Source organism: Fonsecaea multimorphosa, assembly GCF_000836435.1.
Source record: "Fonsecaea multimorphosa CBS 102226 unplaced genomic scaffold supercont1.17, whole genome shotgun sequence".
Classification (NCBI taxonomy): Eukaryota; Fungi; Ascomycota; class Eurotiomycetes; order Chaetothyriales; family Herpotrichiellaceae; genus Fonsecaea; species Fonsecaea multimorphosa.
In genome coordinates, this window is record NW_015971651.1 from 256,774 (window position 1) to 268,911 (window position 12,138).

The 12,138-nt window shown below is 52.6% G+C and overlaps 3 protein-coding genes across 3 annotated transcripts; 2 read left to right on the forward strand and 1 right to left on the reverse strand.

Moving 5' to 3' along the window:
- Positions 1–373: 373 nt before the first annotated feature.
- On the forward strand, positions 374–1,850 carry Z520_08002 (uncharacterized protein; the record flags this gene model as incomplete). Its single annotated transcript, XM_016778499.1, has 4 exons — positions 374–441; positions 522–702; positions 775–1,348; positions 1,423–1,850. 4 exons carry the CDS (start codon positions 374–376, stop codon positions 1,848–1,850), a joined length of 1,251 nt encoding a protein of 416 aa, XP_016630347.1.
- A 2,491-nt stretch (positions 1,851–4,341) lies between these two features.
- On the forward strand, positions 4,342–5,133 carry Z520_08003 (uncharacterized protein; the record flags this gene model as incomplete). The annotated part of the gene is made up of 1 exon (XM_016778500.1): positions 4,342–5,133. One exon carries the CDS (start codon positions 4,342–4,344, stop codon positions 5,131–5,133), a length of 792 nt encoding a protein of 263 aa, XP_016630348.1.
- A 2,480-nt stretch (positions 5,134–7,613) lies between these two features.
- Positions 7,614–9,154, reverse strand: Z520_08004 (uncharacterized protein; the record flags this gene model as incomplete). Its single annotated transcript, XM_016778501.1, has 6 exons — positions 7,614–8,376; positions 8,451–8,616; positions 8,684–8,727; positions 8,784–8,837; positions 8,891–9,011; positions 9,073–9,154. The coding sequence occupies 6 exons, from the start codon at positions 9,152–9,154 to the stop codon at positions 7,614–7,616; spliced, it is 1,230 nt and encodes a 409-aa protein (XP_016630349.1).
- Between the last annotated feature and the right edge of the window lie 2,984 nt (positions 9,155–12,138).

The following is a 12,138-nucleotide window of genomic DNA, read 5'->3' on the forward strand; positions in this document are numbered from 1 at the left end:
TACGTGTAGGGAGTACCTTAGGTACCTACTAATATCGGTGGGCCTAACAGACAAAACAAGCGAAAGATGAGATGCCGAGGTAACTCTGGAAAAGGCCGTTGCACCCCCCAGATTATCGCCGTCCAACTGTCCCGTCCCCGTCCACCGGGGGTGAACAGGTTAAAAAGGGTCTGCAGGCAATAAGACAAATCAATCAATCTTTTTTCCGACTGCTGCTGCTACTTGTCATTGTCAATCAGCTTCGTCTTCTTCTTCTTCTTCCTGCTTTTTCCCTTGTCTAACCATTCTTCGTGGACTGCATCCTCTCTGTATCTCCTCTGTGGAAGAAGTTCCCTTGTAGCAATAGTCCCCGTGCGAAACGATCCAGAGCAAAATGGCTACACAGCGACTCGGCTCCATCTTCTCGCACCTCTCGTCCTCCAAGACGGGCGTGGCTGCTATGTAAGTCCAGACCCATCCCATCCCATCCGCAGCTATGTTGTGATGTTGCACCGTAGATGGCTGACCACTGCGCTCTGTAGCACCCAAAAGAACCCCGATGACATTGTCATCACCCTCGCCATCCGGACGCCGCTCGCAAAGGGCAAGAAGGGCGGCTTCAAGGACACCGACCTCGACTACATGGTCTGGGCCCTCCTAAAAGAGGTCATTGCAAAGAGTAAAATCGACCCGGCGATTGTCGAGGATATCTGCTTGGGAAATGTAAGATCACGACATTACCTCAGAAGCTGAGCAGTGGGATGGAGAAAGAAGACTGACATGCGAAATGAATAGGTCGGCGACGCCCGCGCCGCATACAAAGTCCGCGCCGCCATGCTGGCCGCCGGCTTCCCGCACACGGCCGCCGCCTCGAGCGTCAACCGGTTCTGCTCCTCGGGCCTCAAGGCCGTGCAGGACATTGCCAACCAGATCTCCAACGGGTCGATTGACGTCGGCATCGCCATGGGCGGCGAGTCCATGAGCAACAATGCCGGCAAGGACACGCCCTTTTCCCCGGAGGTCATGGCGAACCAGGAATCCGCAGACTGCACGCAGCCCATGATCCAGACGTCGGAAAACGTCGGTAATGACTTCAACATCTCCCGCAGGATGCAGGACGAGTACGCCTGCGAGAGCTTCCGGAGGGCAGAGGTCGCGCAGAAGGCAGGGTGGTTTGAGGATGAGATCGTGCCCATCACGACAAAAGTCAAGGATCCCAAGACGGGCGAGGTCCATGAGGTTACCCTGACAAAGGACGAGGGTCCTAGATATGGTACCACCCTGGACAGTCTGTTGAAAATCCGTCCCGCTATGCCGCAATTCGGAGACAAGACGTCCGGTGGAAATGCCAGTCAGGTCACGGATGGAGGTGAGCATATCCGCCCTTCTATTGTTTTTTTTTTTGGAAAGCAGGAGTAAAGACTAACGACACCGGTCATTCAGCTGCCGCCATTCTTCTCATGAAACGCTCCAAAGCCCTCGAACTGGGCCAACCCATCATGGCCAAGTTCTGCGGCGCCACCGTCGCCGGTGTTCCCCCACGGATCATGGGCATTGGCCCCACGGCCGCCATCCCCAAACTGCTAGGCAAGTTCCACCTGACAAAGGACGACATCGACATCTTCGAGATCAACGAGGCCTTTGCCTCCATGGCCGTCTACTGCCTCAACACGCTGGGGCTCGAGCATGAGAAGATGAACCCCCGCGGTGGCGCCATCGCCCTCGGCCACCCTCTGGGCGCCACCGGAGCAAGACAGATCTGCACGATCCTGAGCGAGGCCCGCAGGACAAAGAAAAAGATCCTCGTCACTAGCATGTGTATCGGCACGGGCCAGGGTATGGCGGGTCTGTTTGTGAATGAGCAGTTGTAGGGTTGTAAGTAAGCATGACTGAATGACTGATCTGAGAGACTGGATGTGACAAGGCCCACGGGAGGTGTTTCAGAATGTGCATTGCCCATGTCTGGTTTTGGAGCATTGCTTCGACTGACCGGCCGACCGACCGAGCAGTTGCTGTCCTTGTTGTCGCTGTCGCGTGGTGGGCTCTTTGTGAAAAAAGCAAGCACATATATCCATTTGCAGTCTGGAAATGAAACCAAGTCGTATACTTACACAGTATGCCTCGTCCTGAATCCAACTTAGAGAGTTAAGCTGGCGGATGTGACTTACCATCGCGATATATCTACCGAGTACCTGCCAACAAACTTTCAAATTGTGGATCATAATACTACTAGCCGTTGTGACACCTCTGCGCAGTGTTGTTTTCGTTGGCTAAAAGCTCTGTGTGTAGATGGATATGTGGATCGGTGGGTGTATATAGCTAGAAGAGCACAGTTTTCGGAGTCCAGACATCGGGCGAGGGGCGGGGGGCGCGCATTTGCTCGAAACTGCTTTCGGACCTGGGCAGGGATAGGGAGAACGTCCACGATGTATACCCGGGAAGAGTTAGACTGTTGAGGTCCGAATGGAGACCTAGATACCTGTCTGAACTTGTAGGAATGAGGAGGGTGCAAATGCTTCAGCGTAGCAAGAACAGGCGTCTTCGGGCCATTGATCTGAATTGCACGGCTACCATTGTTGTGCCCCTGTTGGAAAGGCGGGACAAAGGGTGTCTGCGTATGCTAGAACTTTCACTGCAGAGCTCCAAAGGCTGCGTGACCACTCGCTTTCCGTCACCGGAGTCGGGGACAAGAAGCAGAAAAGCCTCGCGATTGGACTTGACGGGGGGGAGAGAACGGGGATCCATTCTGAAGCATCTCTCACACCCTGTCTTGTCATGACTCGCATTAAAGTCAGGAACTGAGGTGCCATGCAACAACAACCCTGGCGACCACGGAGGAGACTCCTTCTTGGGGTAAGGGCAATATGCACACCGGGCCGGCCACGATCTGCATCTCTCGGCCTCGCGAGTTTTGAGTTCTCGCCTCTGTCTGTTAGCAAAGTGGATCCACGCGCCGCCAGATCAATCTTCAATCCTCCAAAAGGTGGAGCCTAGTCGCGAAGACAAAGAGGTGCGATCGTGGGGCAGTGTAGGGGTATTCAGCCTTGCCTTGTCGTTGTGTCTAGTTGTCCATCGGTATGGATGATGGGATAACCCGGTGGAGAGTGATGCTGGTCAGGTCTCGGGAAGGCACCGAGTAGACGTGCGTGTCTTGCCCAGTCGAGGCGGTTGTAATTGTCTTTGCCCAGCTGCACATTGCCAAAGTCGAGCAAGAACCGGTGAGGGGACAGCAGTTGCTCTGGCCATCAGCCTCACTTGACCGTGATTGAGCATGCCAAAGAGTCCCGTATCTTGTAGCAACCAACTTGACGGTGAAGGTACTTATCGACGACGCCTCGGAAACTTTTCCTTCCGGAGCGGTGCATTTCAGGCCATTTGTACCGGGAGTAACCTGAAGCTCAAGCAATCTGGGGAATTGCGATTTTCGTTCGCAGAACCCCCCTCATGTGCTCAATTGAAGTCAAGAAAGGATCTGCTCTGTTTCAAGCACTATGGTTTCTTCAGCGCAATGGAAGATGTAGCCTCGTGCTGAAGCGAACATTCTTTTGTTGCCAAGTGAAATTGCTTCTTCCTCTTGTGGCTGGATTTAGATCTTTTTCCCTCTCCACAGGGCTTGAGGTGAACTTTGGGAACGACAAACTGAGGATCCTTTGTGTGGTCATGTCTCGAGGCTTTTCGTGGTGATTGTACGCTTTATAGGAAAGAACTCGTGTGGTAAAGCACATAAATATCTGTACTCTTAAGCTTCCCTGAAATGAGATATGAGGCTTGTCAGTCTCAAGTGCGGACAGCACAGTGGCTGAAGAGCAAGTGAGGAAACGCAGCCAACACTGCAGCAAAGCGGAACTTTGGTGGAAGAGGCTCGGCAATGCTTCCATGCGGGCGAAGGGGGGAGGGGGCCCAGTGAGTCGGAGACGATAGGGGCGATAGGGGCAGCTAGGGGACTCACGGAGCTCGGACTGCTGAACCAAAAGCCCCGACAAAGTCTGGGCACCCCTAAACGTCACCACGGAGGATAATAATCCCAGCCGAGCAAACCACTGCCTCCCAGACAACTTCACCGATACCCACGAAACGTGTTTCTGTCTTGTTGCGATCCCTCGAATTCCAGTTCAGACAGCCCTTGCAGACATCCAAAGGGACTTGTCGGTCTAGGCATGAGTCTAGAAGATGACGAAAGAGGTGGCAAAAAGGCCAAATGAGCCGCCACAGTTCTCCAGCCTCGGTGACCGACAACATGGTACTTACACAATATGAGGTCGCTGCTGAGGGGCAAGTAGAATGATAGAACTTCCACGACCTTCAACTCATCGAGAACGAGCTGGGACCTAAATCTCCAAGGCTAAAGTGCTGCTAGGCGACATGGAACAACAGGGAGCCAATATACCACCCTCTAAAACTTACGGCGACAAATATGCCAACCAAGTCGTGCTTGTGACTGGGTCAGCGCATGGCATAGGGCACGCTACTGCGACTCTCTTTGCCAACCAGGGAGCGAACGTGGTCCTTGTAGACCTTGACGAGCAACAGCTCAGAAAAGTCGAGGCAAACTTCATATCTGAAGGCAGGAACGTGACCTATAGAGTCGCCAATCTGGCATCAGAAGAACAAGTCAGTTCAATGATCAACGAAGTTGTCTCCTCACTAGGCAGAATCGACGTGCTCGTGCACCTCGCTGGTATCTACCCGTTTTGCCCCCTCCTCGAGCAATCGACTCAGGAGTACAAGAAAGTCATGACGGTCAACATGGACAGCTGCTTCTATTTGACCCGGGCGGTGCTCCCACACATGCAGAAAGCAGGGTATGGGCGAATCATCAACACAGCATCTGGCACCGCTTCACACCCGGAACCTGGCCTAGCGGTCTACGCGGCATCCAAGAGCGCCATAGTCGCCTTCACACGGGCCACTGCTGCAGAGGCTGGTCCGGGGGTAACGGCAAATGTCGTATCTCCAGGCCTCGTCGTGACAGAGACAACCTGGAGCTCGCCTCACGCAAAACCCATCTTCGACAAGGCGATGGAAAAGCAATGCGTCAAGCGATACGGCCAGGCGAAGGATATTGCCCACATGATCAACTTCATCGCGAGCCCTGAGGCTGAGTTTGTCACGGGCCAGCTCTTCCACGTCAGTGGAGGCATGATCTTCAACTGATGAAAATCACCAGCGGATCGAATACTGCGAGAATGACAGGAAAGCGGAAGCTGCGAAGGCCGACTCTCGGTCAGAGGGAGGCAGATTGCTCCGAGTCAGGTCTACCTACCTAGGGACTCAGCCCATCGGACCTATGCGAAGACCGGATATCCTAGGAGAGGCGGCACAGCTCGCAGATTTTCCAGCCAGAGGCGTATCAATGGCCAGCGATCGGCGAATCCTGCAGTCAATCGGAAGCTGAAGTCTTCCTCCCATCATCTGACCCGACAGACTAGGAACTTGGACAGAAACCATGATGACCCATTGGACACGACCTCTATCGCTGAAAGGACCCTAATTTTCCTGCTTGGGCACTGCATAGCCCCGAGATTGATCGCGGTCAGCCCACAATACCTGTTCAACGTCTCGTGGCAATCCAGGATGGAAATTTGCCTCAGCAACATTCTGGAGCCGGACTGCTGCGCAACGAGAAATTGGGCCCACGAGGAAGAAGTGGGACAGTGAGGTCAAATATGTACTCCCCAGATGAGTGACTGGCGACCAACTGGATCAATGATCATGGAGTACTCGACACTAGGGTGTGTGATAGTGGTTGGCCGGTAAAATGTCCTGGCTGCTCCATCCAACCATTGCGTCGGTTCTGAGGGCAGTTATCCTGCGACCCAGGTCACTAAGCTGGACCCGCAGGGGTGCGTGCCTTCATGATCATCGGGTCATGCTTGACTTGGCCACTCAATCACTGTCGTGAGCGGCTGTTCATCTGCTTCCCCCTCTTTCCAAGCATGTAGACTTTTGGGCGCCTTGAACTGGTGCAAACCCTAAAGAAAAACAATATCTATATATTGCAGACCTTCCCCTCCTTAGTGTCTCCATATCTGTGACATTGTCTTTGCTCTCAATGCCGTTTTGTAACCATGTGTAGCGCGAGGCTATTGGGCGGAGGGGATCATGGTTGATGCCTGCACGTGATCGCCTCCATTTCCACTTGAGTTCGTCACTCTCCATCACCTACTAGGTCCTTCTTTCCCATGGGCAGTACTGACCTTCCACTTCAAGAGATGGCAGACTGCGCAGGATGGTCATGATCATCTTCATCTCCTCATCTGTTGGCTCACGCCTCACGGACCGGACTTTATTGCTCCCTCCACTTCTGTATCTCGCTGCATCTCGCGAGCAGAGTGGCTCCTTGACGCAAACCATTCCAACGCTCTCAGATCCTCATCTTCACCCGAACAATCATCCTCGAGACCTAGACACTTTGTCTGTTCTATGAAGCTTAGGCTTTGCAATTCATCTTCACACAGAGCCAAATCTCGACATCAGCGTTAGAGCCGACAAAGCACAGCGGCAGTGCTAGTCTATTGGACAGGATTTGCAAAAGTACAATGACCTGGCCGATTTCGTCATCCGCACACTATCGCACAAAGCGGAGATAAATGCCTTCCACTTCTGCGCCCATGCTTCCGATCGACTGTTGCAAGTTTTGACACTGTGTGAGGTAAAAGCAGTTCGGACCACTGGGCAGACAACCTTAACATTCAGACATGATAAGCTCATTTCATCTTCAATATAATTATTTGGTCCTCTGTTAGAAGGAGAGACAGCGTCTGTTAAGATGGTGGATTCCAGTACCATCTTTGCCGGAGATTTCCCCGTCGAAGATCATACCTCCATGACGGCGGACTCAGTAAACGACCGTCAGTACCGTCTCAGTCCCAAAGGTTGTGACATTATTTGAACCTCTGACTGGGATGGAAATCTCTAGGCGGATCGCCACCAGCCTCAAAGACACATACAACTCCCATCTTGTGCTTCCTATGGATATCTGCCAAACTGGCGGAGGAATTGGCACGAGGCAGACTCTGATTGGCCTCCTTTCGCTCCCTATCCCAAAAGCGCTGGACAGTCCCATTCGAATATCATCGGATTGGCTGAGCTGCGCCTCCAACAGCGACTATGTTCGCCACAGATTGCACCCGGTCTGCTTGGCCAGAGTGTGAACGTCGAGGCAACTGAAATAACAACAAGTCTGTCTAAGTACCGGGCTTGGAGCACGGCCAGCACATCCGTGATCAGTCCTGTAAACGATCAGTCAGCTACTTCTGTGTTCTGTGGCACATGGGTTGCTCTGAGAGCAAAACTATTGAGCGTCTACTTGGGTCCGCTACGTCTTTGTTTGGCACTAATTGGATGTGTCACTGCGTTGGCCTCCGGGTATTACAGCAGATTATTGAATTGTCATATCTGGCTAGCAAGGTACACGTTTTTCGACCTATCTGCCAGTCCGTTACGATCTTGACGGCCGTCAGTCCGAGTTCCAACCCGCCAAAAACCCCCAAATCCATTCATATTCGACTGGCTTTATTCAATCCGCAATGCTCCAAAAACGCCGACGCTTACTTGATGTCGCTCAGGGCTCCTGCTTGAAATAGTTCGATCATCTTAAAATAGTCCTCATCGAATGTTGTGCCCTCCTTTCACTACCTACGTTCTGAAACTCGGCCGGAGTGCGTCGTCTCCATCCTCACTTTTGCCTTCTCTTGGATAAGGATATTCATGACCTTGCTCAAGGTGGTTTCCTCGATATCTTCCAACACAATGGTGGTCTTCCTCGACGACGCTTGTTGAGGTGGATAATGTTGGTCCATCCCACTCATTGGTGAAACATCAAAAGACTCGGGGAATGGAAAACCATGCATGTGTTGGTTCGACGTCGTCCCCTGTGAAAGCCAATCATTCGGGAGACTAGAAGCATGCATCGGGTATGTAGTATCGAGCATTGCCGAGGGCAAATATTCAGGTCGAGGTGTCAACATGGGCTCACTCAACGTGGACAAATGCAACGGCGAAAAGTTTCTCGAATCCAGTAATGGATGCTCAACGCTCTGACGATGTTGAAATCCGAAATTCGGATTTGGAGTGTGCGGCAGGTACTGGAATAGATCGCCAGAGTCGGTATGACTAGCTGGAGTCGTTAACCCAGACGAGGAATCCACGACCATATCGAAATTCCCAGTCTGGTGTTGAGACTTCTTGCTGTGACTCGAGGAGCGAGATGGCGGCCTCGTCGATCCCATCGAAGAACAAATCTCCTCTTCGCTTGACGGAAGTTCGTCCGATATCTGCATCAAGTCGTCGCTCACAGATCGATGAGCTTGGGTGGAGAACGTTTGGTGTAATTGTGGACTCTCGCCGCTGGTGGCTATCTGCTGGGAGTGCTGTTTTCGTCTGAGAGCAGTGTATCTACGAGAGTGAATTAGCAGCCGGCACAAATGGAGATCAGAGAAGGCACATTGTGATGCCGACGACAAACGCACCGATTCTTGAGCGACAACTTGGTACGACCGGGGAACAGCTCTGCGATCTTCCTCCAGTTTCGACCAGAGGCAGCGACCTCCGCAAGCAGTCTATTGTCTTCCTCTTCTCTCCAGTCGCTGTGGTCGATGGAAGGGTCAAGGCATTGGGTCCAGCGCTTGGCACATTCTGCGAGGTGTCAGTTGATGTTCGTCTCTCAACATCCAAGTTGATTATATGATGGATGGCGACCTACGATCAGCATGACGAGTGCCGACCATTTCTGCAACTTGAGTCCATCTGTCAATAACTGTCAGCGGAGGCAGCCTTCTGCATCGGCATCTGGTCTTGCAAACCTTGTGCCCATAGTCTTAACAGCCTCTCTGAGTTTCGCATCTTCAGCTGGATCCCTGAACGCCAGTGTCAGTACGGTTGTCGACCTTGGCAATCTGGGCATACATACCAATTACCCTTCTTCACATTCTCTGATATCTTGCTCCATCTCTTGCGGCAGTCCTTGTTCATTCGGCCTGGGAGTTTTGATGCAATCCTATTCCAATCTCTCACTGAACCAGCGGCGACCACTGGACTTCTATCAGCTTCGAGGCTTCCGTGACCAATCAGATGCGAATGTCCGCAACCTACACTGATAAGTCGCTTCTGTCCGGAGCACCGCATCTTCCTCTGATGTCCATCGCCTTGGAATTCGCGAGGGAGGAGGTTCCATTCTCTGGCGAAGTCTTGGGCTTGAAGTATCCAGCCTCGTACATGTCTCTAAGGAGTCAACATGTGCTGAGAATGAAGACTGGGCTTCTCCGAGGGCGCCCGGTCTTGGCCTGGGGGCATGCAAAAGTGAAATCCGATCGAATATTAGGGGTGTGCACAGCAGACTTCACTGGCAAAGCGACTTGGAGCAAGGGATTCGCGAAGGATGCAGAAAATTCAAATGGTCGTTGAGCCAAACGGTGAACTCGGGACCTCTCGGGCAATCGTATAACATGGCGATTAGCAAACCATGCCTTGATCGGCAAAACCTGATGCAAGTTAACAGGCATGCCTTCATGGGATGGCGAAACAAGAACCATGTGCACCCACGAGCGATTGTGCGGGACGGCCATGGTCACCGTTCAATTCGAGCCACATGGGGGGCTGAACGGAGCCACGTATTGCGGACCAAACATGGCGCCTTTCTCCACCGTTCTCTGGGGTATGGGATGCAGGATGGAAGAGATATCGCCAAATCAAAACTACCATCGGTCTATGCACAGAACTCTTACGCCTTGGTGTCGATTCCCCGTGCGCCTCAACAATTGTGCCGGCAGAGTCCTCTTAAGCTTGTCCAGTCAACGAGGTTCTGACAGCCTCTTCCCAGCGTCTCGCCGATAGAGTTGCAATACCATCCCAACGTCCAAGAAGAAAAGGAAGGTGGTTCAACCATTCAGCCTCTGCCTGGAATCTCCTCGAAAAGTACTAAGGGAGATAACTGCTGATCTGACAAGGGGGCTAGTATCACGTCAACTGGCTTCACAGAGCTGTGCCTGCTCTGATGATCAAACCCAATTGGTCGGAGTCAGTGGATGACCCGGGCGCCGCTCCAGATCTGCCAACCAGCAATGGTCAGCTTGACTTGCGATGTTTCAATGGCAAATACCCTTCCCCTGGTGCCGAATGGAAAAGCTACGATCCAGATAGTGCTTGATTCATGCCGGGGTTTACCGCCAAATTCGGTTGCAACCAATAATCCCTGCGCTCTTTTCATCTGATGGAAACAGAGCATCTGGATGCGTCTCACAAAAACTTTCTTATGTAAACTGCACCAATGCCTTCGACATTTTGAGGACATCTCTCTCTTTGCGAGGTCCGGTGTGCCGCCCCAATGTCGATCAGCCGATTAGCCCTTGGCTGTGGCGAGAGGTGAGAGGTTATGACCGAAGACCAGCTCTTGCCCCTCGATTGTACCCGGAATTGACACACATCACCCTCCATTTGGTGAACTCTGGAGCCAAAGGGGCCGGAAGGGCGACCAGATTGCTTGTGGTGGACAGTCTTGAACGGCGAGACGCCATCAGCACTGGGGGCTACAGGAGGCTTAGGTCAATCTGACGTGCATCTCAAACGGTCTGGCTGCAGTGTCTTGGCTTGGGCATTGCCACCAGAACGGAAATCACGGAGGCAACGGTTGCTTCTGTCAGGCCAACCCTTAATCCAGCTTGACCATGTCTTACAAGTTTGGTGGCCGGCCGAGTTTGGTAGTCGACTCGAGCAAGCACGACAACGAGGGAGCCTAGGAACATTAACCCGAGGATGGGACCAGCCACGTTTTCCTGAACATGAAAGCGAGCGAAACAGACAACACATGAAAATAGGCTCCGGAGAGATTGACCGCCCGCGATTATTTTCCTGCAGTTGCCCACAACTGCCACACGTTTCGCAACGGTAGGAGGTGCTTGTCAGGTTCAAACGATGGTCCACCAAGCTCTGTCTTAATCCCACCACATTTTGCGAGAATAAGCCGTGGAAGGCTAGCTAAGAGCAGCAATATACCACCAAGACCATTCTCCTGAGTTCGTTCTCCGCTGGCTACTGTGGACTTCGGCTAACAGCTGAACTTACTGGTCCAGATACGAACTCGACGTGGACGACCATGATACTGCTGGTGTTGGAGTATCCACTGATGAAAGCACAATTAGCTCCCACTAACTGCAGGATTAGCGAGCCTTGCGAATGCGCTGGAGAGGGTCGGCGAGGGTGCGCCTCGTCGATCTTAACCGACCTCGTTTAGTGAACTGATAAGTGAACTGATATGATAGGACGATGGTGAACGACGTGGATGAGTGTTCATGCTTTGCATATGCTTTTCGTCTGGCTACCATGCAAGCCGGGGTGTTGTGCATGGATGCCTTGCCCAACGATTTTGACTGTCCTGCCCCGGACGTTTTGGGCCTGCCTTTCTAGGTGGGGGACCTCTCGCCTGGCCCTAATCTTCGTTGCACTTGGTTATTCTAGGCTTGCCCAAGATTTCTTTCTGGCAGCCCGGACTTTATGGAAGTTCTTCCAACAGACACAAAAATCAAAGTGTCACCACCATCCATCACCTGATCATCTGTACGGAAGTGTCTCCTGGAGCTCACCTCAGCACCCTAGTTGCTATTATGGCAACTTTGAGTCCAAGATTGGACCGGGGAAGGCTACGCGTAGATTCATTCGACATGGGGGCCCAGCTCCGGCAGGGGAAGACGCAGCAGCTACAAGAGGTCCACCAACCCACCCCCGGCAAGGAAGAGCCGGCCACCCATGGCTGCCGAAACTACCTACAGCGAATTCAGCCCCAACCCTCAAGGATGGAACACTCTGAGGGAGGAGCATCACCTTTCAGGCAATTCAGGGTAGGAGCGTGCCAAATACCATCCATTACAACTGACTACTAGGGCTTTTACGACCGGAGAAGCAACAAAGTCTACTAGCGAGTAGCTCGCCTTAGGTAAATTACCGTGGTCCTAGCTTACGGTCAAACCTCACTCGAGTCCCAGAATCGCTCTGCAAGATCATCCTCCAGCGGCGGAATGTAGCACAAGGTCCTCACCGCAGGCCGCGGGACATCGTCAGCCGGGCTGAATCTTTGTGCTATCAGGAGTACTCAGGAAAACATCGACCTGACGCAAGGCCCTGCCTTGTGATGGAACCGACAGAATACGAGTCCAGAGTTCTGAT